Source organism: Myodes glareolus, chromosome 13 (assembly GCF_982192425.1).
Source record: "Myodes glareolus chromosome 13, mMyoGla1.1, whole genome shotgun sequence".
NCBI classification, from domain to species: domain Eukaryota; kingdom Metazoa; phylum Chordata; class Mammalia; order Rodentia; family Cricetidae; genus Myodes; species Myodes glareolus.
The window spans coordinates 55,164,001-55,191,885 of record NC_142038.1 but is presented as its reverse complement, the minus strand read 5'-3'; the positions used below and the strand labels follow the sequence as shown (position 1 = coordinate 55,191,885).

General features: G+C 46.2%; 1 protein-coding gene and 1 long non-coding RNA gene across 5 annotated transcripts; one reads left to right on the top strand and one right to left on the bottom strand.

The window, feature by feature from the left end:
- The first annotated feature begins 721 nt into the window (after nt 1-721).
- LOC148120030 (uncharacterized) lies at nt 722-11,198 on the top strand. Its single transcript, XR_015734723.1, has 3 exons — nt 722-1,330; nt 7,475-7,647; nt 10,654-11,198. It is a non-coding gene; the product is annotated as an uncharacterized LOC148120030 (long non-coding RNA).
- On the bottom strand, nt 8,094-27,434 carry Proc (protein C, inactivator of coagulation factors Va and VIIIa). Of its 4 annotated transcripts, none has more exons than XM_048442547.3 (9): nt 27,297-27,434; nt 24,893-24,973; nt 23,839-24,005; nt 22,964-22,988; nt 22,703-22,840; nt 22,474-22,608; nt 11,420-11,559; nt 10,122-10,239; nt 8,094-8,789 (listed from the first exon to the last, which is right to left on the bottom strand). In XM_048442547.3, the coding sequence occupies exons 1-9, from the start codon at nt 27,340-27,342 to the stop codon at nt 8,200-8,202; spliced, it is 1,440 nt and encodes a 479-aa protein (XP_048298504.2). In that variant the 5' UTR covers nt 27,343-27,434; the 3' UTR covers nt 8,094-8,199. The 4 variants fall into 4 exon arrangements, with proteins under 4 accessions (XP_048298504.2, XP_048298505.2, XP_085556141.1 ...); XM_048442548.3 differs by having other exon boundaries at nt 23,839-24,002; XM_085700015.2 differs by having other exon boundaries at nt 24,893-24,977; nt 27,297-27,433.
- Between the last annotated feature and the right edge of the window lie 451 nt (nt 27,435-27,885).

Sequence of the window (27,885 nt, the reverse complement as noted above, 5' to 3'; positions counted from 1 at the left end):
AGAAACTGAAAGAATCTGCTGAGTGGGTGGCTCACAGGCTTTCTTTCGCTCAGCTAGCTTTCTTAATCAACCTAGGCTTCCCAACCCCCTGCCTAAGTACACGCATAGTAGGCTTGGCCCTCCCACGCCCAATCATCAATCAAAATAAAGCCACAGGCCAATCTCATCAAAAATTCTTCAACTGATGATTCCTCTTCCCAGGTGTCTCTATGTGTCAGGTTGACAACAAAAGCTAATGAAGACAGCTACCCCTTCCTTCTGATCCATCTATCTTCCCGATTAGTTCCTCTTCTATTTCCCTGTCTTTTTTGGGTGGGGATGACCTAATGAGTTTTGTTAGGGTTTTTATTGTCTGAGTTTGGTAAGGGGTTATACAGGAGCACTGACACCTTAACAGTGGCTACACCGCTAAAGAAAATGTCTTTCCTCCACCAGCAACAGTTAAAACTACCTTCAATAGAGGTTAACAGACTAGTTAACAGATTCTTCATTAGGGGTGGAGCCTGGTGAGCCCATCCCTCCTACATGATCAGATTTTGGTGTGTGGTGGTGGCAGCATATGTCTTTAATCTCAGCACTCAGGAAGCAGAGGCAGGCAGATCTCTGAGTTCAAGCCAGCCAGCCTGGTCTACAAAGCAAGTTCCAGGACAGGCAAGGCTACACAGAGAAACCCTGTCTCAAAAAGCCAAAAATAAAAAATAAAAAGGCAGCATCCATGCCATTCCTGAAAGACAGCGTTTTACAACATTCCACGGCGTCCTCAGGTGCTCACATTATTTCTGCCCCTTCTGATGTTCCCTGAGCCTTGGAGGGGGTGATATGGCCATCTCATATATAGCCGAGTAGACAATCACTTCTTATTTTGACCAATCTAAGCTTGAACTTATGAATTTTTATCTCTTTTTCCTCATGCATCAGTGACATTGCTGAGAAGAACAATATTGTGCGGTGGCAGGAAAGTCTGGTCAACCACAAATGTGTGCTGTTTCAGTTAATATTTGCCCTAACTGCTTTTGAAACACTCCTCTGATGTGCTGAAGATGAAAGTACAATCTCTGTGTTTATCTGGCAGTTTTGCTCAGGGACTGATGAATGCACTCATCATTACCAGCAGTATATTGCTTCATACTTAAACATCAACACACGCTGTTCCATAAACAGCCCCCGTATCATCATGTGAAATGATCCTGTTGCTGGAATCGTTCTGGAATAAGCATTCTGGCATCGATGGGCATGGAAGAGCTCTCACTGGTGGGCCAGAACCAGAATAGCTACTGGAAGGCTTCAGTCCTGGGCCGTTTGTCTTCTCATTTTATACTCAAACCATAAGGTGAGCTGGGCTAGCAAGTGAGACTTTATAGAAGTATATATGGCAGTCACCAGGATGTTAAGGGCAATGACCTTTCAGCTGTTTCTCCAGGACATTCTGTTCCAGGTAGCAAGTGAAGTCATGCTTGGTAAACAGACAGTACAGGCAGTGCTTTATGTGAATTGCTGAATAAATCAATAAACCAGCATCTAATAATTGGTCGTTTCTACTTTGTTCTACTTCCATATAAGAAACATTTTAAAATTGTGTTTTAGTGTTCTGTATGTGTGTGTTTATATATGGTTACGTGTATAAGTAGACATTTGTACGTCACGGGGTGTATTAGCAGACCAGGGGGCAGCTCTTTTTCAGTTTGTTTTGAGGCAGGGTTGCTCTTGTTCCTGCCATGCTGTATACCACAGGCTAGCTAGCTGGTCCACAAGCTTATAGACAGTTCTTTCTTGGAATGGGAGTGTTGGAACTATAGGCGCATACCACCACACCCGGCTCCTTCACAGGGGCGGCAGGCGTGGGGTTTGGGTTTCCAGGCTTGTGCAGCAGGTGTTCTTACCTGCTGGGCCATTTTGTTGCCCTGTAAACATTTTTGAATGGAAAATTCTGTTAAACACAAATTTCCCACTTGGGGCTAGAGAAAATGCTCAGCCATTGAGAACACTTGTTGCTCTTGCAGAAGACCAGGGTTCCGTTCCCAGAACACACATGGTAGTTCACAACCATCCATAGCTCCAGTTCCAAGTGGCCCTATGCCCTCTTCTGACATCTACAGGTGCTAGGCATGTACATGGTGTCCATAGAACATGTAGGGAAAACACTCCACACAAAATAAAATAAATCTTTAAAAAGTAAAAACAAAGCAACAATGATAAATATGTCACCACTTAATAAGCAAAAATGTGGCAGTTTGTCTCCATATAGCTAATGAAATAAACCTTGAACAAACTTTACCAGCCCCTGACCGAAGCCTTATGTTGAAACTCCACAGTCCCTTACCCGTCATTGCCACTGCCAAACTCAGTCATTGTCTATGACTCACATCTTGACAGCTGGGCAAAGCAGTTTCTAAAGATAAAATGTCCTTGCTTGGACTAACAACTCCAGGAGAGAGAAACTGCAGGCCTGGATATAGCCCCAGGAGTTGTATTTCTGAAGTCTCCCATATAACCCCAAGAATCCCCTTCCCCTTTGCAGACACTCCGTTACCACTGTGCCTGCCCACTGATGTCTGAAACAGCCAGTTCAGTTGCTGAGTCAGTGTCTGTAGTCTCTTTTCTGCTTTTTCTGCTTCCTGTGTCTTCAAGCTACCCCCGACCTAACACAACAGTGACAGCTTCAGCGGTGGCCTGTTGTTGGTTCTATATTCAGTTGTTTTGTGACGAGACCTCACTATATAGCTTTGACTAGCCTAGAACTTGCTCTGTAGGCCAGGCTGGATTCTCAAATTCGCAGAGATCCAACTGCCTCTGCCTACTAGTACTGCAATTAAAGGTGTGCACCACATGCTGGCTAACAACAGAGATTCTCTTAATGTAGTGTGGCCTCTCTGAAAAGCACTCCTGTTTCTACAGTGTGGATAAATGCTCTCTCCACAAGTCAAATGTTTGCAAACCATTTCATTCCTTCCACAGATGGATAAACATCAGAAAAAGGATTTTTTTTAAAAAAAAAAATTCCAACCAAAAATGTGTATTAATGATTTCTCTGGTGTTTTCTCACCTTTTCTGGTTCATGTAACTCAGATTTCTATCCTCCTTTGGAGTGGTAGTTGGGGGTTATTACATAGAATATTAACAAATGAAAAAAAATCTGAGTTCTAGAAACCAACATATCCCTGTAGCATAATATAAGTCCAACATTTTCAGAATCTATTCCAGGACACTTCCAGCTGTGTAAATCATACTACCAATTGATAACTCCTATAACAAAGTTGAGTTTTCTCAAGGTCTTATTTTCCATCCAATCTAATGCATTAACTACTTAGCGTGGTGAGCAGGTCATTCATGAAGTGCAGCTGGGCTGTCTCTGAAAAAAAGTGACAGAAAGAGGCAGCAGGAGGTTCCTTTGGGCAGATGGTACATAGCTGTGTAAAGGACCCAGCTCCATTGGGAAGCTGTGCCCTGGGGAGAATGAGCAGGCTGCTTCCTGTTGTGGAATATTATTTGAAGATGTGTAACATTCATTTATGCTGTGGAATATCTGCTTAATGATGCAAAGATGTGTTGCATTCTTTTATGATGCATTTGTTTAACTCTGTGAAGCTGTGTTTGGCCTGCCTAAAACACCTGAATGGTCTAATACAGAGCTGAACGACCAATAGCTAGGCAGGAGAGAGAAATAGGTGGGACTGCCAGGCAGAGAGAACAGGAGGAGAAATCAAGGCTCAGGAGAAGAGGGAGGCATGGACAAAGGAGAAGAAGAGGATGCCAGAGGCCAGCCACTCAGCCAGTCACAGAGTAAGAAGGAAAGAGAGGTATATAGAATAGAGGAAGGAAAATCCCAGAGGCAAATGGTAGATGGGATAATTTCAGTTAGAAAAGCTGGCTAGAAACAAGCCAAGCTAAGGCCAGGCATTCATAAGTGAGAATAAGTCTCAGGTGTCTATTTGGGATCTGGGTGGTGGGATCCCAAAGTGTAAAAAAAGCAAACAAACTATACTTTGGTCTTCCAACGTGGGCCTACATTTCCATGGAGAGCCCGAGAAGGCTGACATAAAGGGGTGGGATACAGCTGCGTTAAGAAATTCTGCTCTTGGGAGGAGGGGCGGAAATGGAAACTTTTATAATTTAATAAAATTACTTTCTCATAAAAAAAAAAGAAATTCTGCTCTGGGAAATGGACAGCAAGAGAAAACACCACCCTGTGTGAGAGAACCCGACCCAGAAAGACAAATATACTATCTAACCACTCATAAGTAGATAATAGACATAAAGCAAAGGATAACCAGCCTATAGGCCTCAACTCCAGAAAACCTAGGAAGCAAAGAGGACCCTAAGAGAGACAAACATGCATCCGCCTAGGAAGTGGAAAAAAGACAAGATCTCCTGAGTAAATTGGGAGCATGGAGGTCAGAGGAGGGGGGGGGGGGAAGAATGTATAGCACAATTCTATCCAAACAATTAAAAGGAGATGGAGTTAATAAAAAAGAAAAAATAAAAGAAACTCTGCTCTCCAGCAGGGTGCTTAAACAGACCTTTTCACACTAAGCAGAAACAAACAAACAAACAAGCAATAAAACAAGTTAAAACTGCCTGCCAAAGAGCAGGCCACTGGCATTCCAGAGCTAGAGGATCGAATGCAGACCTCTGCCAGGGCAACAAGCTATAGGAAATCCAGTTTTCTCAGTCCATATGTTGAAGAGATTATTTGTCAGTATGTGCTTTGTACGCATTTTCATGCACAAAGAAAGAAAGGATGGAAGGAAGGAAGAGAGGGAGGGAGAGAGGGAAGGAGGGTCGGAGGAAGAAAGGAGGGAAGGAAAGAAAGCACATCCGCCAAAGGACTAGAATATAAAGGACCCAGAAATAAATCCGCACAGCTGAAGCCACATAATTGTGGGCAAAGGTGTCCAAAGCAATACTGGCACAAAGGCCACCTCTTCAACCTATGGAACTGGGAAAACTGGATTTTCATATGTAAAATACTGAAACTAGGGGTGAGCTCATGAGGCTCACCCCTCCCTGAGGACACAGGCAGCTAAAGGTTGCTGGTGAAGAGAGACGTTTTCTTCAGTGCTGTAGCCACTGGGTGAGGTGCCCATGTTCCTATCAGCAATCCAAATAAAACTCACTGGGCCATGCACGCAGAAGACATGGAAGTAGAAGAATTCTACAGGAGGAGGAAGGGAATGTGACTCCAGCCTCCCAGCATGGATAGGACTGCCGAGGCCTCTGCTCTTGTGCACTGAACAGATTCTCAGCCTCTCCAGTGTGCTGAACCACTGCTGGATTACACAGCCCCTACCGTGTAAACACCTTCACAAATCCCCTTTGATAATATAGATTCATTCTCAAAGCTTGTTACCCTAGGAACCCCAACACAACGTCCTAACAAGAGAGAGAGAGAGACCTTCCCTTCTCTCTCCTCTTAGTTTTACTAGGGCTAGCTGGATGGAGCCCACAGGTGGCAGATCTTCCCACTCAGCCCACAGACTCATATGCCTGTCGATCTCCTCCAGCAGGCGCACCCAGCCTCTACAGTCTGGATAAGGCATGGACCCTAAGAGTCCATGTGCTGGAAGCTTGCCAGAGCAGGGAGATGATGTGAGGCCTTTAAGAGGTGAATCCTAAGGGAAAGTCCTTAGGTCATTACAGTCACCACCCTTGGAAGGCAGTGATTTTCTTTGCCACAATCTCCTGAGCACCCTGAGTAATCACAAAAGCAAGTTGTCGTGAGTCCTTCCCCCAAACTGTGCTATGCCTTCTTGCCAACACTATGACTCTGGCACAAAGGCTTCCACTATGATGTCACCATGATCACCATCTGCTTTCCGGCCTTTCCAAGAGGTCGAACCAACGGGGCTACCTCTAAAATGCTGAGCTAAAAACAACAACAACAACAACAACAACAAAAACACAAAAAAAACCCTCTTTTCTTTATAAAGTTGGCCTGCCTCAAGCCTTTTATTATAGTAGCTGAAAGTAGAATAGCTTACCAGCCGATTACTCCCTAATCCAGTCAAATTGACAGCTAAAATTAGCCATTGCAACCAGAGAAGAAAAATTATTTGCTCAGTTTAGAACCACATAGAGCTGTACTAGTTTTAAGACTACTGTCTAATTATCTTAGATTTTTTCATGTAAGTCCTGTCTCCATTGTGCCTTTTTGAGCAGGTTCCCAAAACCCACATGTGTTGGCAGAGATTTCTGTCCCACCTGGTCCCATATCTGTTCAGTTCCAAAGAAAGCACACAGAGGTCTACATTAATTACAGACTGATTGATCTATGAACTCAGGTTTCTTATTAACTCTTACATCTTAAATTAGCACATAATTCTTGTCTGTGTTAGCCATGTGACTTGCTACCTTTTATCAGTGAGGCATTCTCATCTTGCTTCCTCTGCGTCTGGGTGATGACCGCAAACTGAGTCTTTCCTCTTCCCAGAATTCTCCTGTCTTGTTGCCCTGCCTATACATCCTGCCTGGTCGCCCCGCCTATAACTTCCTGCCTGACTACTTGCCAATCAATATTTTATTAAAATACAAATAACAAGTCTTTACAGGGTACAAGACCATTGTCCCACAGCACACATTGGAGAGAAGTGACTCCTAAAAGCCCTCCAACCTCCACCTATGTGACATGGAGTGCCTAAGTGATGGAGGAGGGTTATCTGTCTATTGTGTTATTTTCATTGGTCAATAAAGAGACTGCCTTGGCCCTTTGATAGGACAGAAAATTAGGTAGGCAGAGTAAACAGAATAGAATGCTGGGAAGAGGGCTATGAGGCAGACGCCATGGAGCCAGCCACCAGGTCAGACATGCTGAATCTTTCCCGGTAAGCCACACCTTGTGGTGCTATACAGATTATTAGAAATGGGTTAATCAAGATGTGAGAGTTAGCCAGTAACTAACTCTCTAGAGATAATGGGCCAGGCAGTATTTAAATGAATACAACTTATGTGTTATTATTTCTGGGGCTAAGCTAGTCGTGTGGGAGCCGTGTGGGATGAAAAGCAGGCCTGCCCGCAGCTCCTCACTACACCTAAGTCCTCATCTCAAAAACAATTAATAGGTGGTTTGTTTTTATTTTTTATTTTTTTAAAAAAAAAGATCCACACCAGATCTGGGAAAGGTCAAGCCAGTCTGCATTCTGGATTGGAGAGAAGAGGCTCACAGGCCCCATCCATCCTGAGGAGATACAGCTGGAGTGGGGAGTGGGGAGAGGCTCACAGGCCTCATCCATCCTGAGGAGATACAGCTGGAGTGGGGAGAGGTTTACAGGCCTCATCCATCCTGAGGAGATACAGCTGGAGTGGGGAGTGGGGAGTGGGGAGGGACTCACAGACCCCATCCATCCTGAGGAGATACAGCCTGGAGTGGGCATCTGGCTACTTCACCAGTGGGCTACTGATCCTCTGTTTCCTCTTGTCAAAGCTGGGGGGTTGGGGGGGTTCTCTGGCCAGCCAGCCTAGCCTACTGTGTCGATTTCAGGCCAGCGAGAGACCCTGGGGCAAGAAAAGAAAAGAAGAGAAGAGAAGAGACGAGAAGAGATGAGAAAAGACGAGACGAGACGAGACGAGACGAGACAAGAAAAGAAAAAAGAAAAGAAAAGCAGACAGTGCTCGCGAAGTAACATGTGAAGTTGTCCTCTGGTCTCCAAACACGTATGTGCATGCAACCTATACACACACCCCCCCACCCCCACCACCCGACACACTCCAGCTGCCCCAGGAACTATGGAGAAGAGAAACAGCTGAACTTGGGAGTGCATCCTTGGTTTGGATCCCCGCTCCATCACATGGCCCCTCTGAGCCTCTACCGGAGGCCGCTGGTGAGCTTTTCTGACCTGCAACTAGCACCCGCTCCTTCTGAAGCCCCGAGAAAGGTTCTAGTCTCTTAGAGTCACATTTAAAAAAAAAAATCCTTTCTATGAACCACCACCCCCAAGTTATATCAGCTTCGGATCCCATTGGACCCCCGCGCCCCCACAGAACTGTTTCGGGAGTTAAGCAGGTTCTTTCTGTAAAGTACCCGGTACACAGTAGATGCTCACTTAATGTTACTTTTCTCCAGAATGGCCCGCAAAAAGGATAAAAAGACAGACAGGAACTCAGGTTGTCATGTTTATTGGATGCCCCTTTAATGTCCTGTGCTGTGGTATTCACTAGCCCAGCCTCACTCTAAGAGTGGGGTCCAGGGATGAGCAGGGAGGGGTGCTACAGACTCTGGCCCTTCGGGGAGGCATCCTTGCTGCCAATGTAGCTGTGGATCCATTCAAGGTAGCTGCTTACTTTGGTGTAGACACCATAGTTGTTGAGTTGCCCACAGCCCTCACCCCAGCTTACCAAGCCCACCAGGAACCAGGTGCCCCGAAAGAAGACCACCATAGGACCCCCACTGTCACCTTCACAGGCATCCCTGTTGTCACCAAGGATACCTGCACACAGCATGTTCTCTGAGACCACATGGTTCATGGCCTCTATGCAGTCATTTCGTGGGGCCACAGGGATGCGGATGAAGGTGAGGATAGAGGTGCGGTTCCTCCTGCCATCTTTGTCCTTGTCGGTTTGATAGCCCCAGCCTGTCACCACTGTCTCCTGGCCGGCCTGAGTGAGCTCCCGCTCTGCCAGGCCATTGTTCGGCAGGCAGACGGGCACTATGGTCTTAGACAGAGTGGCTGGCTGGGCCAGGCGAAGCAGAGCAATGTCATTGTCACTGGTGACCCGACTGTAGTTAGGGTGGATGAGGACCTCCTCAATATCCAGGTCCAATTCCCAGTGGTCCCTGCGTCGCAGATCGTACTCACCTGCAAGGCAAAGATGCTATCAAAGTAGGGTAGGCTGGGGGAGCCTGCCTGACCGTGGTGCTTCTGCGGCCCAGCTGCGTGGTGCCCTGAACTGGGTCCCTGTGCCTCAGATCCTCAGAAAAGGTGAGCTTTCCTGCCAGGAGTATGAACAGTGATCCCTTGGGCATACGTTCCTAAGGGGCAGGGGGCTGGTCTGCACTCAGAATTCACAGATGGTACAGTAAAATGAAGATCGAAAGAACAGAAAAGCCAGAGACTCCTGTAGACAGGAAGGGAAGAAAGAGCAACCCTGCTGGACAGACCATCTCCAGGGCAGCAAGATCCAAGGGGGAGCAGCAGCAAGCCCCAGGCAGGCGCTGCTAGCAAGAATGATCTGGACCACAGAGAAGAGACAGGTCCTCCCTACCAGCTGAGGGTTCTGGGAAGCAGGGCCACAGGCCATTGTCCATACCGTAGGTGGTGTACCGCGTATCAATTTTGTCATTCTCAGTGCACCCTTTCTTTTATTATGTGTGTGCTTACATATGTATATGTGTGTGTATGTATGTGTGTGTATGTATGTATGTATGTATGTATGTGCTTGTGTTCATGGAGGGTGCATGTGTGTGAGGGTGCACATGCATGTGAGTGAGTGCACACAGAGGCCAAAAGTCAATGTTTGGTGTCTTCCTCGATTTCTCTCCACCTTAAATTGGAGGCAGAATCTCTCACTGAAGCTGAAGCTCACAGATCCAGCTACACTGACTGGCCAGCAGGCCCACGGGGCCTCCTTCTCTGCCTTTCCTGTACTGGGATTGGTTATACTCTACCATGGTTGGATTCTACATCGGTGCTGGGAACTGAACTGAACAACTTTGACCCACTTTTCTTCCTTTTGGTATAGTGTCTGCTAAAAGGCCCCCCAGAAATGGTTACAGAGTAGGACCTAGACGTGGGGACCCTCAGACTCTTGGGGGAGCAGCTAGCAAGATGGGCCAACATTGCACAGCTCCACTCTGTCAGTTTGTATGCAGCTCACAAGGTGTTGGGGGTCTGACCACGGCCGGGTGCTGAGGCCCACGCAGAGCGGGCTCCATAGGAGTGGCAGGGAGGAGACCTGGAAGAATGATGCCCCTCACAAACGTGTGGACCTAGATCTGAAATGAGCACCAGAAATTCCCCAGCCGACTGAAGTCCCAGTGTGAGCCGGGGCTAGCCCAGATGCCTCTGTCCCCCAAGCATCCTCTGTGGAGTCTAAGTAGTAAGTGCCAGGATCCCCACCCTGGGACGGCAAGCCTGCTTCCCCTGCTCCTCCCAGGCCTCTGGCTGCTCCCACCCAGCCTCCGCCCTTACCGAGCCTCACAGTAAGCTTCTTGGAGCTCACCATGCAGTGGGCGGCTGTCAGCACCCAAGAGGCATGGATGAGTACCCCTCCACAGGCCAGCTTCTTCTTGGAGTCCAGAAGGATTGCCTGTAAGTGACATCACAGGCTGCCTCTGACTGTTCGTAGCACAGGACCCAAGTCTTACACGACTCTTTCCTGGGTTCCTGGTCCCACTGGCACACATAGCCTTCAGGTCTTTCCCCAGTGTTTTCTGTTTGTGACACTGTCTGGTATCGGCCTGGGTCAGGGACTCTTCCTAACATAGCCTATGCAGTTCCAATAGTCACCTTCCACACCCACGTCAAAGCACTCTCATGCTGGGACTTGGGACAGGCCTTACATTCTCTGGGGAGCCTTTTTGGTACTCAGGCTGCTTGGGTCACCTCTCTCAGGCCTCCCTCTGCCCCTGTCCTGATGGGCATCCTGGTCCTCATCCTACTGAGCTGTTCCCAGAGTTTTAAGCTCCCCATTGGTGAACTACTAATCTGCTCCTCATTCCAGAGCCTGGCGAAGGCGAGAAACATCGAAGCTGGGATGCTCAGGTCCCTTCTCGCGTTCTCCTACACGTTCTCCTATACAAGAGCCTTCTCCAGAAACATAGTCCCTACCGTCGTTCCCACCCACAAAAGCTCTGTCTCTCCATCTCTTCCTCAACACCGAAGCTCTACCTCCTGCTTGCTCCCACCTATGCTGTGCTGGCCAGTTTTATGTCAACTTGACACCAGCTAGAGTTAATCTGAAAGGAGGGAACCTCAGTTGACAAGATGCCTCCGTAAGACCCAACTGGAGGGCATCTTCTTAAGTCGAGACTGGTGGAGAATGGCACAGCCCACTGTGGGCGGGGCAACACGTGGGCTGGAGCCCTGCGTTCTAGAAAAGGCCGAGCAAGCATGGAGAGAAAGCCAGGAGGCAGCACCCCTCCATGGCCTCTGCATCAATTTCTGTCCCCAGGTCCCTGCCCTGCTTGAGTCCCTGTCCTGATTTCCTCTGTTGATGAACTGTGATGTAGAAACGTAAGCCAGATAAACTCTTTGCTTCTCAAGGTTCTTTGGCCATGGTGTTTTGTCACAGTAAAAGTAACTGTAACTAAGACACATGCCGTTCCCTGCACGTGCCCATTCCTATCCTTACCAGCTCCAACCCCAGCCTCCCCGCCCCCGAACAGCCCCCTCTGTCCCCTGTCCCCTCCCCCTCACCCCCTCAAGCAGCAACACTTCTCTCACGCCAACAGGGGTCCCAGAAGACTGTCTCTCCTCCGTGCCCTCACCTGCCAAGGACTGTCTCCCTGCTTCGTCAGTGTTCCGTTGACAATCCTCGGATCTTGTTCTAGTTCATCTTCTGGGTCTGTGTCCCTGTTCTTGCGCTTCTTCTCCATCCGCCTCCCCAGCTTTCCGCACGGAAAATTCACTGAGAGTAAAAGAGAGGTGGTAAAGGGCCTCCCTGGCATGACTCCCCAGGGCCCTCTGTAGGCTAGGCTGCCACCACGGAGGAGTCACGAAGTACAGTTTGGGACTCAAAATCATATAGTGCCACCTACCGGCAAGAACTGGCCAAGCACTATTACTACCTAAGTGTGCCTGAACTGATGATGAAAGATCGTGGATTCATTATACTCCAGGGTTATGGGTGATCGATTATCCCCAAGATATATTTAAAAAGGCTCCTGTTAGGATACTACCAAGCTCCTAGGGAGATGATAAATTACATGGACTGGTCTGCGGATATAGCTCTGTTGGTAGAATGCTTGTCTAGCACACATGTGGCCGTGGGTTAGATCCCTACTGTATGAATCAGGCATAGTAACACACATCTGTAGCCACAGCATTGGGAAAGTAGGGCAGAAAGGTCTGAAGTCCAAGGTCATCTTAGGCTACACAGTGAGTTTTAAGTCAGCCTGGGCTACATGTGACCCTATCTCAAAGTAGGGGGGCAGATTATGGAGAAAAGGCTTAGTATTTTTTTTTCTCTAAAGGTGCAAGAGTGTTTTACCTGTATGTTTGCAAGTACACTGTATTTAGGTACACTGCGTGTGTCTGGTGACCTCAGAGGCAGGAAGAGGTCACCAGATTCTCTGGAACTGGAACTAAGGATAAATGTGAGCTGCCTTGTGAATCATGGTCCTGTGCAAGAACAGCAAGTACTCTGAATTGCTGAGTCATCTTACCAGCCACAGAAGGGTGTGTGTGTGTCCCTGAGTGTGCCTGTGTGTGTGTGTCCCTGAGTGTGCCTGTGTGTGTGTGCATATGCGTGCAGTTGCACATGCGTGTAGAAGCCAGAGGTCAACATCGAGTGTCTTTCTTGTTTCTACACTTTATTCTTGAGACAGCCTCTCACTGAGTGTAGAGCGCGATTGGCCAGTGACTCCTAGGGATCCTACTGTCTCTGCCCTCCCCCTCAGCACGCTGAGGTTACGGGCGCCTATAACCATGTCTGGCTTTTTTAATGCAGATGCTGGGGATCCGAACTCAGGTCCTTGTGCTTGCATGGGAGCTGCCAGCCAAGCTGTCTCCAGCTCTGGGCGATTCATTTTGAAACCTCTCTTCCCATAGCAGTGGGCACACCATGGAAATCCAGGGGCTGGTGGTCTGGGAAGTCTGCTCCTAGACATGTTGAATGCTAGTTGGGAGAATCTAAGCTGGTGAAGAGGAGGAACACCATCAGCAGGGCAAGTGAGGAATGACAGAATGGAAAGCAGACAGCAGCAATGAAATTCCAGAAACTGGCCAGTAGGTGGATGTAGTAACTGGCTTGGCAAACCGAGAAGCAAAAGTCTCTCCTGGTAGCAAAGTTCCCAAAAGCTGGGATTTCACAGACAGCACCTTTCTGTAGTCCTCTAACCCCCCCACCCCCCGGGGTGGAGGCAGTACAGATAAGACTGCAGGTGGGGCATGGTGCCGGCTGACAAGGGAGGCTTGGAGAGCCCTCCTCACGGCTTGCCTCCCCTTTTCTCACCTAAAGAGGTTCATTCCTGCAAAAGGGGAACCTGAGGCTGTGAGAAAAGACTACACACAGTTCTGTGGTAGAGTGGAATGGCTAGAGGGCTTCAGGCTGCAAAAAACGACAGAGTCTCTGCCCGTTCTGCTCCTAGTTGCTGGAAGGCAACTGAGAGCACCCACCAGCCTTGAAGGCACTCTCCTCAAACCCTGCCACAGTGTTCAGACCTGAGGATCCGAACCAAGTGCCTGCGGATGATTCTGGCCTTCAGGAAAGTGTGCGGGAAGGCAGGCCCGTGGGGACTTCTTGAAACTTCCTGGAGATGTATAATTTCAAAATACAAAGTTTAGGACCTGAAGAAATGCTTCAGCATTGGGGAGCACTGGGTGCTCCCCTGGAAGACCCAAGTTCGACTCCCAGCAGCCACATGGTGGTTCACAGCTGTCTATAGCTCCAGTTCCAGGGGATCAATTAAAACAGACATGCAAGTGGTACACACACATACACACATACACACATACACACACACACACACACACACACACACAAGCAAAAATACTTATCACATAAAATAAACAAATCTCTAAAAATTTACCCAGTTTAAACGTGTGTTTCTGTATAGTGACTAGAAGATAAAGTTGTAAATAGTTTTCTGAAAAAAATGCAAAGTCAGGCCTGGGGACAAAGCGCAGGTGGTAGAGTGCTTGCCTGGCTTAGAGATCTGAGTTTCACCCCGGTACCAAATAAAATCAAGTGTGCACACCCATAGTCCCAGAACTCTGGAGATAGAGGCAGGAGGATAGGAAATCAGTCATCCCCAGCAATACAATGAGCTCAAGGCCAGCTTGGGATACAGGAGACTGTTTCAGGGGGGGAAAGGTCAGATATAAAAAATAGCAGAGGTGATAAGTATGAATGTTGTAAGAGATCCATAAAGACAACAAAGAAAGCACAGGGAAGAGAGCCAACCAAATAATCTCAAGGAGAAGGGAAGCAGGTGGACAACCTTCAGGCATTCAACCTCGTCCCTCTTCCTCAAACCCAGTTCCCCAGCCTCATCCACATCTCTGTAGCGTACTGCCAATTGTAGCCTCTCCTTTCTTGCCCCCCCCCCCAGCAGATCATGAAGATCTCCGACGGCTCCCTCAGCACCATCCTGTTGTCTCAGCCTTCACCTTGCACTGGCAACTCCCTGAATACCAGTGGCCATACCTGGCAGGAGCCCAGAAGCATCCACTACCAGGCAACCCATAGCCATAGCACTCCATAAGAGCCAGAAAGGGCAACAGAAATCAATGAAGAGAACACCACCAGCACCTAACATTACAATCATCCCAAACACAGACGCTTAGCCATCAGTGTCAAAATACAACCAACAACAGCCAGGACAATATGTCTCCACGGAAGCCCAGCAACCCTCCTACAGCAGGCCCGGAACATAGCACCAGACAAGGACTTCAAAATGGTTTTTATGAATATACTTACAGGTTCTTAAAAAGGAACGAACAAATCTATTAAGAAATACTGAAAACCAAAATAGTGTAATGAGAGGAAGAAAACAGTTCAAGATTTACAAGTGCAAATACAACCAATAAGGAAAATTCAAACTGAGGGAAAACTGGAAATGAAAAGTTTAGGAACTTGAGCAGGGAGCTCAGAAGTAAGCCTCACCAACAGAATACAAGAGATGGAAGAGAAAATCGTAGGCACTGAAGAATAAATAGACACCTCGGTCAAAGAAAACATTAAATATATAAAAAAAATTTGGGCACAAAACTTCCAGGAAACCAGGGACACTAAGAAAAGACCAAATCTAAGAATAATAGGAAGGAGAAAAAATTCAGACAAAAGGCACAGAAAATATTTTCAACAAAATCATAAAAGAAAATTTCCCCAACCTAAAAAAGGAGATAACTATCAAGGTACAAGAAGCATATAGAACACCAAACAAACTGTACCAGAGAAATTAATTTCCCTCCTCACCTAATAAAACAGTAAACATATGCTATGGAATAATCTCTTGTACACTGTAAAGATTTGTCACTAGAATTGGTTTAATAAAATGCTGGTTGGCCAGTAGCCAAGTAGGAAATAAAGGAGGAGCAACCAGACTAAGGATGATGGGAAGGAGAATGGTGGATTGAAGAGTCACCAGCCAGATGCAGAGGGAGCAGGAGATGAATGTGCCATGCTAATAAAGGTACTGCCACATGGCAGAGTATAAATAAGGCATATGGGCTAACTTGAAATGTAAGAGTTAGCTAGCAACAAGACTGAGCTATCAGCCAACCACTTATAAACAATATTAAGCTTCTGAGTCAATTATTTGGGAAGCAGTTGCTGGGCATTTGGAAACAGGTGGGCAGTTGGGAGCGAAACTTCCAATTCCATATGGTGCCCAATGTGGGGCACAAACCCACAACTCTGGAATGAAGGTGTGAACCCAGAAACTTCTCAGAGTGGGGTGATACACATGGTTTCTACTGATACCTCTGCCATGAAGTTAAGTTCTCAGAACCAATAAATGGAGTGGAGCCAACCACCAAAGCACTGCTTTGGTCTTAGCCATGCTTCTTAGCAGTTTAAATAGTCATACGGTTAGAAAAAGAAAGAGATATGCAGTAAAGATAGATTAAGGCAAAAACCCCTCTAAACAGGCTACAGTGTGTTTAAAAATATATGTAGGCTTGGGAGAGAACAGAAAGAGGACAGAGGAAGTCCTTAAAAAAGAAATTGAGTAAACAAATATAATAAGTCATGCAGAGATGAGAAATACACAGAGAGTCTGGGTACTGTATGTATTGTATTGTCTTTAATTTTTTTGACTGCTAATGAACAAATGATAACTGCTGAGAGACATTTGATTATGAAAGCTGCTAGAGTAAACTAACCTACCTATTTTAAAAATATCTTGACTTCAAAATTTAAGTCAAAAGATATGCTACTTTAGGAAATGTAATTTTAGGAAATGAGAGGCTGTGGATTCATTCTGGGTAAAGAAAAATCAGGTTTGATTGAGGAAGAAAAAATCTCTGATGGGAATGGGTGACCCAGCTTATCCAATGTTTCTGGAGAGTGTCTCTGTTGCAGTTTCCTCTGAGTTCTACCTCCAGAATAGCTTCAAGGCTGCTGGTTGAGATGATCCAGACCCACAGAATACTCCAGCTAGGACATGACATAATCCTAAATCTTTCCAGGGTTCTCCAAAGATTCCCAGTGCCCCCAATCAGCAGGAAGTAGTTTAGAGAACTATAACCACGTTTCCAAAAATAAATTATGAATGTTTCTCATTGTTCAGGGGGTTGGTTAGAAGTTGCTAAAAACAATGATCAGAAAAAAACTAAACCAAAGAGATTAGAGTCAAGATCTTGTTCCGAAAAGAAAGAGGGGGAATGTAGAAATGATGGGATGAAAGGGTGATTATTGAAATTACTTTAATCCAAAATACAATTGTTAATCTTATATATTTTACATTGGTATGGATTTTGGTTTGTTGATATAAATTTAAAGTTAATTTTGTTATACTGTATGTATATTTCTACTCTTGTTTAGGGTAATATGTTTATGCAGTGAGAGGCAGAGACAGGCAGATCTCTGTGAGTTTGAGGCCAGCCTGGTCTACAGAGTGAGTTCCAGGATAGGCTCCAAAGCTACATAGAAACCCTGTCTCATTAAAAGAAAAGAGTAATATATAATTAAGAAAGAAAGATTAATGGTCATCTATAATAGCAAACTTATAGTCATGTTAGGTATATTTTCAAGGTTATACAGAGATATATTTTAGATAGATAAGCAATCTTCAAACACTTTAAAGCCATTTAAAATGTTTTAAGAACTTAGAATTTTCTCAACAGTGAGAACAGTGCTGTTCCTGGCAGCAACAATTACTTTAAAGAGGATGATGGACACCAAAGAAACTCTGTATGGAGTTGTCTTCTTTTTGGCAAAAGCTAGCAACGTGGGCAAAGAAACTGCCTTTGCCTCAATTGCTGATAGTTACTGTCCAAACTGGACCAGCAGGATGCAAAAAAAGGTGACTGCTAAACTTTGCCAAGACAAGGTAGGACAATCCTTCAAAATTACCTGCTTCACAGGAAAGTCTGTCAGATATGTTAAATCTGTCTGTAGGCCAGTCCCCAACATTACAGAGGAACTTTGGGTGACTGTTCAGGCAGTTTGAATTCTTTTGTCATTAGGTAACATTTCACCTTCTGGTGTATATGATGAGGTAGAAGACTAAATAGTTATAGTTTTATTAAGTTATGATAAAAGATAAATTAGGTGTAAAACTTTGGACACACAAAAAAAGATACGATAGATAATAGAGTATTTTTTTCTAATTTTAAGAAATATAAATAGCGGACTGGAGAGATGGCTCAGTGGTTAAGAGCTTTGTCTGCTCTTCCAAAGGTCATGAGTTCAAGTCCCAGCAACCATATGGTGGCTCACAGCCATCTGTAATGAGACTTGGTATCCTCCTCTGGCCTGCACTATATACATAATAAATAAATAAATAAATATTTAAAAAAACCAACAAAGTTACTCACACAAAGCTGCAAGTTCCATGGCAAGAAAAAAAAGAAAAAAAGAAAAAAGAAATACAAATAGCCTGGATACTGTCGCTGTAATTCTTACTTGACAACTGTTTTTGTTGTTTACAATTTTACTATGTTAAAGTTAAAACTGTCCTTCTTAATTAGACAAAAATGGGTAAATGCTGTGAAATAATCCTCTTGTATATTGTAAAGAATAATCACTCCAGCACTCGGGAGGCAGAAGCAGGTGGATCTCTGTGAGTTTGAGGCCAGCCTGGTCTACAAGAGCTAGTTCCAGGACAGGCTCCAAAACAACAGAGAAACTCTGTCTCAAAACAACAACAACAACAACAACAAAAAGATTAGTCACTCAAATTGGTTTAATTAAACATTGATTGACCAATAGCCAGACAGGAAGTATAGCTGGGGCAACCAAAGTAAGAATATGATGGGAAAAAGGGCAGAGTGAAGAGCTGCCAGTCACAGCCAGATGTAGAGGGAGCAGGAGATGAATGTGCCATGCTATTAAAAATACTGCCACATGTCAGAGTGTAAATAAAGAATATAGGTTAATGTAAAATGTAAGAGTCAGTTAGTAATAAACCCGAGCTATCAGTCAAGCATTTATAAGTAATATTAAGCCTCTGAGTAAATTATTTCGGAAGAAGATGGGCAGGAGAGAAACTTCCGATTACAAACATAAAGGACAAAAAACTATTAAAAGCTGGAATTGAAAAAGAGAAAGACCAAATAACAAACAAAGGCAAATCTATTAGAACCTGGCTTTTTCATGGAGACTCTAAAAGCAAGAAGGTCCTAGACAGATGTTCTACAAACTCTAAGAGATCACAGATGCCATCCCAGAGTACTATACCCAGCAAAACTTTCAATCACAATAGGTGGAAAGAGAAAGACAAATGGTGTTGGGCAAATTGGATGGTTGCAAGTAGAAGGATGCAAATAGATCTCTATTTAGCACTCTGCACAAAATTCAACTACAAATGAATCAAAGACCTTAACACACTGATAGATACACTAAAATCTGATAGAAGAGAAAGTAAGTAATAGCCTTGAACTCATTTATACAGGCAAAGACTTTCTGAACAGAGCACCGATATTTCAGGCACTAAAATCAGCATTAATAACTGGAACCTCATGAAACTGAAAAGCTTGTGTAAGGCAAAGGACACCATTATTTGGACAAAGTGGCAGGCTACAGTATGGAAAAAGATCTTTACCAATTATTCATCTGATAGAGGGCTGATATTTATAATGTATATCAAGAAAGCAAACAACCCAATTAAAAATTTTTGTATGGCTCTAAACACAGGTCTCAAAAGAAGAAACTCTAATGTGTGTGAAGCACCTAACGAAATTTCAGCATTCTTAGAGGGAAAATGCAAATCAAAACCACTTTGAAATTTCATCTTACAGTAAGCAGAATGTCCAAAATCAATAAAAACAGTGATAGCTCATACTGTCGAGAGGAAGAGTAAGGGGAACGCATGTTTGTTGCTGGTGGGAGTACAAACTTGTCCAGCCACTATGGAAATCAGTGTGGCAGGTCCTCAGGAAGATGGGAATCAATCTGTTTCAAGATCCAGCTATATCACTCTTGGGCACATACTTCAAGGATGCTTCGTCCTACTACAGAGACACTTGCTCAACCATATTCATAATAGCCAGAAACTGGAAACAATCTAGATGTTTGTCAGTGGATGAACGGATAAAGATAATGTGGTACGCTTACACATTGAAATATTACTCAGCTTTAAAGTAAATAAATGAATAAAATCATAAAATTCTCAAGTAAATGAATGAAATTGGGAAAAAAATCATCCTGGGTGAGGTAACTCAGATGGTCTATCTTCTCTTGTGTGTGGATATGTGTAGTTAAGTTATCGACAAGCAAGCTACAATCCATATGACCACAGAGGTTAGGTAGAGTGAGGAACTGTGGAGGAGGGATGGCTCTCCCCAGGAGGGGGAAACAATAGACAGTTATAGATAGGGAAGGAACTGGAATGGGAGGATCAAACAGGAAGGGGAGGGATGATGGGATGGGGTGGGGAATATGAGGAGGGATGGATAAAACTATGGGCCATTTGGGGGGCTATGTGAAAACCCAGCACAGGAGAAGTTACTTATAGCATATACATATATGAAGGCAATCTAAATGAAATTGCCAAATAATAAGGGAGACAGAGGTACAACAGGATATTTCTTGTCACCAAAGGAAGCTTCCAGCACCAGGAATGGACTGCATCTAATTGACTTCTTTGCCAAAGGTGTCCCACGGGAACCTCCAAACAACCTAGCCTTTTGCCAAGGATACTGGTGGTTCTCCACAGACTGAAGGTAAAGTAAGGTTCTGTTGCCAAAGATCACACCTGCAAATCTCATGGAACATGGAGAATTAGAGCTGGTGCCTCCCTAGGGCCTTCACCCCGGTGGACTAGTATTCACGGCACCGGAAGGCACTCTACATGCTACCCAAGGGGAAGGTCAAACACCAACCCAGCTATAAAGCCTTCCATCTACAGAGTGCCCTGCAAGACACGCTGCTGCAATAGTGGCAACCAATGTCTGAGTTAAGGGCCATTCCATGAGACAGAACCCTCACCCAATGCTGCTTGGTGGTCAAAAACCTGAGACTAGATAGGTCAGGGACTTAGGGGAAAACCAAATATTATTGTTCTACTAAAGGAATGAAGCAATAAAATGGCTCCTAAGGACATTCTGTTATACTCATAGATCAGTGCCTTGCTCAGCCATCATCAGAGAAGCTTCCTCCTGCGGGAAATGAGACACATAGAGTCCAACAGGCCAACAACACACAGAGAACGAGAGGCCTTGGAATACTCAGCCCTAACGAGATGTCTCCATCAAATTCCTCCCCTCAGGGCTCAGGGAACTCTGTGGAAGAGGAGGCAGAAAGAGTGTAGGAGCCGGAGGGGATGGAGGACACCAAGGGATCAAGGTCTTCTAGACACAGCGTAGGAACTCAGAGACTGTGGCAGCATGCACAGGGCCTACATGGGTCTGCATCAGCTGAGGGGAGAAGTGGACACACACCCCATCCCTAAACCAGAAGCTATCTCCAACTGATAGCCATTTGCAAATGAAAAGTAAGTTTTCTCCAAGGGAACCTTCCTGGGGAAACAAACCGCTCTTAAGGTCTTACGGGTTGGCTCCATGCCCAGCAGTAAATGGCCAACACTATTGGCCATTTACTGCTGAACTAAATGGAGGTTCTTTCACAGTGTGAAGCCAGGGCTTTTTCTGTAACCTTACAGATCCTCAGCAATATATATTATGGCTTTCTGGTTTGAGTCTCTATGGGATTCCTGAGTGTGCAAGTGTGTGTGTATGTGTGTGTGTGTACAGCTATATGCATTTCATGTGCTTTTTCTTTGGCTTTTTTACTTGTCTGTTTTGTCATATCTCAACTTTTAAAATTTATCTTATTTTACTTACTGTTACTCCTGAGATACCTGTTTTTAAGGAGAGACAGAAAGGATATGAATAGGATGGGAGGGAGGTGCGAATGAACTGGGAAGAGTGTGTGTGTGGTGGAGTATAATAATAATACAGTGTGTAAAAAATTATTTTTTACAGATTAAATACTCACATACCGATTGATTGATTGATTGATTGATTAATTTTTTGAGTCTGGATTTCTCTGTTCTGGAACTTGCTTTGTAGACCAGGTTGGCCTTGAACTCTGCCTCCCAAGTGCTGGGATTAAAGGCATGACCACTGCCACTTGGCCACATATTTATTTTATACATACAGATTATTTTTGAAACATTTTTAATTAAAAAATTTCAAACTCAGCGGGGTGATGTTGGCTCACACCTTTAATCCCAGCACTTAGAAGGCAGAGGCAGAAGGATCTCTGGGAGTTCAAGGACAGCCTGGTCTACAGAGCAGAGTTCCAGGACAGCCAGGGATACACAGAGAAATCCTGTCTGAGAGCAAAACCAAAACCATTTTTAAAAAATTTTTGATATTTAAATGCTAATCATTATAACACTTTGCTAAGGTTTTATAGGGGAAAGCCTATTTCTTTAAATAATTTTTATCTTAGTTACTTTCTTTTTCTTTTCTTTTCTTTCCTCCTCCTTCTTCCTCTTCTCCTCCTCTTCCTCTCCTCCTCCTCCTCCTCTTCCTCCTCCTCCTCCTCCTCCTTGTTTTTTATTGAGACAGGGTTTCTTTGTGTAGACTGTCCTAGTACTTCCTCTGGCCTCGAACTCAGAGATTCACCTGTTTCTGCCTCCCGAGTGCTGAGATTAAAGGCACATTAAAGAGTGACCTCTCTGCCTGGCTATTCTGACTTCTTACACTACACACATAAGTAAACTCATCCAAAAGAAAAATCCAAGGAAAATCTAAAAGGAAGGCAGAACCAATGTTCTACGAGGAAGTAACACACACCAGAAGGGTGGATGGGGAAAGATACTAACAACTTGGTTCCTAGGTCAGCTCAGCGTGTGTGTGTATGTGTGTATGTGTAAAAGAGAGAGAGAGAGAGAGAGAGAGAGAGAGAGAGAGACAGACAGACAGACAGACAGAGACAGACAGACAGACAGAAACAGAAGACTGCTGTGCTCCAGGGTATGTCCAGGGATGCCTGAAGGTTGGCAAATAAACAAGAGGCTACATACAGGGTCCGGGAAGGGAGGAGCCGGGGTATGTCCGCCTGTCTTGGACATACCAAGATGTGTTAAAGTGTTATAATGATTAGCATTTAAATACCAAGATGTGCTAAAGATGTGTTAGCTTTCGGGGAGTGCCCTTCCTCCCTGCCTGCCTTAGGCCAGATGCTCTTTGCTGGCCTGCCTGGGCTCACCGGTAGACTTGCAGCGCTTGTGGTCGTCTGCCAGCTTGTAGCCCGGAGCGCAAGCGCAGCGCCGACTGCCGTCTTCCTCCAGACAGTAGTGCACACAGCCGCCGTTGTTCACCTGGCAGTTGTGGTATTGCCGCTCTGTGCGACAAAGGAGTGCAGACAGCTCGTGGTGGCCCTACTAGTTCCAGATCCCACCTCAGCCCACCTCACTGCCTCGCGGAGGTCCCCTCACCCTCCTGGCAGAACCTGCCCTCCCAGCCTTTATCGCAGAAGCAGCTGAAGCTGCCCAGGCTGTCGATGCATGTGCCATGCCCGCAGCATGGGCTGTTGCACTTGTGGTCCAAGGGCGGAGCCTCGCACTGGTCACCATCTGTGAAAGACAGAGGGATGGGACAGTAGGGGATGTGGGTACCTCCATTTTCCTTTCCAACCTCCACCGACCCTGGAGCAAGCTTCCACTATCCATCCATCCAGGCCGCTGGGACTCACTCACCGAAGTACTTGATCCAGAAGGCCAGCTGTGGCGGGAAGATAGGGTAGAGTGTGAGGGCCCAGCACTGCTACTAGGGGACACCCTTAAGGCATTGCCTCCTCCTGGATACCAACTGTCCAGTGAGTGGAAAGGGCTTTCAGGCAAACAGCTGCCTTAGTGCTACTGGCTGCCCACCCCACAACATCCCTTTCCACGCAACAGGACTCTGCCCACGGGGTCATCTACTCCCACAGCAGCGTCCTCAGTGGAAAGTATCTAAAGTCCTCAAAGATTGTTCTGCTCCCTTTGGACCATCCAGGCTTGAGTCATGACTTGCTGGCTCAGAGTCTGTATTCTAACTAGCCTGTCCTGGAATTCGCTCTGTAGACCAGGCTGGCCTCAAACTCACAGAGATTCTCCTGTCTCTGCCTCCTGAGTGCTGGGATTAAAGGTGTGTGCCACCACCGCCTGGCTTGACCAGGACTTTCTAATGTCAACTGACTGACTCAGAGTGCCCCGCGGGGACAGGCTCCAAAGCTACAGAGGAGCCTTGTCTTGAAAAACAAAACAAAACAAACCAACAAAACAAACAAAAAGTCCTGGTCATGCACCTAACCATAAGGTACAGAGCAGCGTGGAGGTGAAGACCACCTGGCCACATGAAGGGACCACTGGAGAGATGCCCAGACCCTCTTTTCCCTGACGTTAATTTCAGGGTCCTGGTTCCTATAGTCCCCTGTGCTCTGACCAAGCCTTTAAATAAGGTTAGCATCCACCAACTCCTACAACTCTAAGAAGGACCCCAATGGTCATCATGCCCACTGCTCCTCTAGGTCCCATCCAGCCACCAGCCCACCCCTGAGTCGCACCCTCTGGACCTAGCCCTGTAGCCTTACTGTGTCATCCACATTTTGGAAAATCTCCATGGCCTCCTCAAAGTCACAGATCTCCTCCACACACTCCCGTTCCAGGTTGCCCGGCCGCATCTCCTCCAGGAAGGTGTTGGCACGTTTGGCCCGCAGCACCTGGTGGGCACGCTCACTGCTGGAGAACACTGGGTCTGCTTTGGGATGGGAGTCAACGTGGTGGAGGGACCCAAGAGAATCCAGGAGGGATCTGAAGAGCCCCAGCTAGAGAGAGCCTGGGAAGACCTCAAGACCTCACCTTATCATCATCATCATCATCATCATTATTATTATTATTATTATTATTATCATCATCATTATTATTATTATTATTCAGAGCGTCCCAGGAAGGATGCTGTGCCCTGCTCTTCTGCTCTGTTCCCAGATCCCTGTGGGAGAACAGCAGCATGGATCTTCTGACACAGACAGACAGACTTTCCTTTGAAGGCACGCCAGGAACACTCAACAATGCGTGTTGTGCAGAGTGAAGTGCTTAGGAATGCCAGATCTTGCTGCTTTTAAAACTTCAGTTATGTGTGCATGAAAAACAGCCTTACATAATGCTGTCTACTAATAAATAATTGAAAGCAGTAAAAGACCAAGACTGCAAAGTGAAATCTGTCTCACACGTCTCCCAGTATAGCTGAGTGAGCCCTGCTTGCCTCACCCCTTGATTTCCCACACCCTCTACCCTACAGTCCCCATCTCTTCCCCTTAGCAGGAACCTGTCAGTCCGCTCTGAGAGATGCCCGTCTTGGATAGGAGGAGAAGAGCTGAGAGGGAGGGACTGACTCAGAAGCATGCAGTAGGGGCTTGGGCAGTGAGTGTAGAAGAGGATGTGGCCACCTGAGCTGAGGTAGCAGAGGAGGGAGGGAGCTGGGATGGGCAGGGCAGGCTAGAAAAGGACTTGGTAGACAGAGCACTCAGGGACGGACCCAAGTTCAGGGGATAGCTGAGGCAACTCTAGACAGGTCCATTTACGCTGGCGCCACGGGAAACCAGTGGAGGTTCTGAGGGTTTTGCACAGGGGTGGAGACCGTCTTACCAAGAGGTGTGCTAGAAATCCCCCAGGTGGACAGGAACAGCAGGAAGAGTCTGACTTGCCACATCCTGGAGCTGCTGACACCTGTCTGAGGAGAACCTCTAAGCTCCAAGGACATCCACAGTTGCTCTGCCCTCAACCCCCGAAAATGGAATGAAAGGGTCATCCCTGAGCAGGGGAGACATCTTACTCACTAAAGCACTTGCTGTAGAAACATGAAGACTTAAGTCTGAGCCCTAGAACACATGTAAAGTTAAAATGAAAATCTAGGTGTTGTGGCATGTTCTTGCAATCCCAGTACTGGGGAGGCTGAGGCAAGCAGAACCCTGTGGATGGCTGGCCAGAAGCCAGGATTGTTAGCTTGCCTGTCCAGCTCCAGTTGACCAGCTCCAGACCAATAGGAGGCCCTGTCTCAAAAAACAAGGTGAATAGGTCCTGAAGAAAATACCTGAGATCTATCTCTTGCCTCCCCTTGTGTGTGTGCACATGCACAAGAATGAAAGAAAAAGTAAGAAAGGGAGGAAAGGAAGGACATCTCTGTGCGCTCACTGTCTCTGTGGCAGCTGGGGCTCAGAGTAGGTTACACTGTTCACAGACAAACAGTCATTTGGCCTTTAAAGCTAGATACACACCAGCTACCTGAAAACAGAGAAGTCACTTCCTGGGGGCAAATTCCAGTTCATGGGTGGGGGCAGGGCAGAAGAGAGAAAAAGAGAGAAAGAGAGAGAGAGAGAGAGAGAGAAAGAGAGAGAGAGAGCGCTCAGTATTTGACAAGATGTTTATACGTTCCATGCCTTAAGTGTAAAATAGATAAAATATCTTTCTTCCATGAAGCGTTGCTGGAATAGGGACCCACAGAAGGCCTTCCAAGTGTGCACAGGCGTGTGCAGTGTGGAGAGCAGCAGGCCCCTGTGTGTGCATACGCGTGTGCAGTGTGGAGAGCAGCAGGCCCCCGTGTGTGCACAGGCATGTGCAGTGTGGATACCAGCAGGGACCTTGGATGCCCTTACCCGGGCATTGTCCACTTTTTCTCCCCAAGTTTTTGTTTGTTTGTTTTCTGAGGACGTCATGGTTGTTCTGGAACTTGCTATGTAGACCAGGCTGGCGTTGAACTCATAGAGATCTGCCTGCTTCTGCCTCCCGAGTGTTGAAACTAAAGGGGTGCGCCTCCCTGCCTGGCTTCCACCTTGTTGTTCGAGACAAGTCTCACAGCCTGGAACTCATCAAGTAGGCTGGTTAGTCAGCAAGCCCAAGATCTGCTTCTTTCTGCTCTCGAGCAATAGGAGTTTCAGTGTGTGCTACCACACATGACTTTTTTTTTTTTTTAAAGAAAACATGTGTTCTAGGACTACAACTGAGGTCCTCGCATTTACAAGGTAAGCACTTTTTCAACTGAGTCATCTTCCCAGCTTCCCGACCTCTCCTCCAAGCTGCTAAAGAAGTATTGGATACTGGATGGGGGTTGCAGCTCAGTAGGAGAGAACACAATTAGCATGTTTAAGACTCTGGGTTCAATCCTCCAACACTAGAACACACCACACACACTATACACACACATACCACACATAACATACATACACCACACACACTATACACACACATACCACACATAACATACATACACCACACACACATCATACACCACACACACCACACACATACCACACACACTACATACACACCACACACACACACACACACACACACACACACACACACACACATCACACATACCACACACACCACACAGTCTCCACTCACTGTCACTGGCTCGGTCAAGGTTTACAACCACCCAAGAGGTAGGCAGTAATGTTTTCAGCCCCATTTCCCGGGAAGGGACCCAGAAGCACAGAGGAGATAAATAGTTTATTACAAACCTACACCTAAGAGGAGGGCAGAGTTTGGTTTTAAGGACAAGCCTATGTGGTCCTAGCTCTGGAACCTTAACCTGTACTCCAAACCAATGGTCACCATTCAAGACCTCTACTGTTCCCAAGACCAGGTGGCCAGGCCTGCTTGTCCCAGCTGCACAGCCCCTCCCGGCCTTCCATTCCTCCTTCACTGACTTCCTGGTTTATAGGTTCCGTCTTAGAGAACAGGGTGCTGTGAGGTAGTGGGGGTTCTGGATATTGAGACGCTTCTGAGGGTGGCTCTGAGTCATGGAGATCCCCTGGACTGAGCTCCACTTGATCTGCATATTCGGATGTGTTGTGAGGGTCAATTGAATTATAGGGAATGTCAATCCATACTTTGGTCTAGAGAGAGTCTGGGCCCTGTTTCCCTTGGCCCCAAGCTTCAGTCAATCTGGAGATCCTTGGCTCAAGGTTTCCCCCTTCCTCACAGCCTGACTCTCTTCCCCTTTCAGTCCTCCACAGCCTTTCAAAGTCTTGCCTTGAGGGGGACTTACCGGGGTGGGCCAAGGAGAAACTGCAATTTCGTCCTGGTGCCGCCATGTCAGTCTGGGAGTTGGGTTAATCCATAACCACAAATATTTGCTTTAGCCCTCAGTGTTGAACCTCCCTCTCCCCTGACAAACAAACAAAAAGGTTTTCTGTTCCCGGTTCTGTAAGGCTTCATATGTTCAATACTCACCTCTGCCTACCAAAGAAATTGTCTAGAAGAGAGGGATGGGGGAAGGGAGGGTTGAGCATGTTTGAGCAGATTGGCAAATGCGGTCTCATTTTAGCGTCACAGTGACTGGCTGAGAGAGGAATGGGAACCTTTACCAACAAACAGACAAACATATTATAGCTTGTTCATGGAGAGGACACTCAAAAGTATTTCCATATTTCATCAAACTCAGGATGCCATAAGTGATAAAACTGTCTTACTGTCCCCTCCATTCTGCAGGAGAGGACTCCCAGAAGTCTTCATTACTTGTCCAAATAGACGGAGTTGGCTGGAGGCAGGCCTGTGCTAGAACAAGGCTTCTGGTTCACCTGGCCACTTCGTGAACGAGTGAGGAAAAGGGAGGGTAACTCGGGAAAACTGCAGGG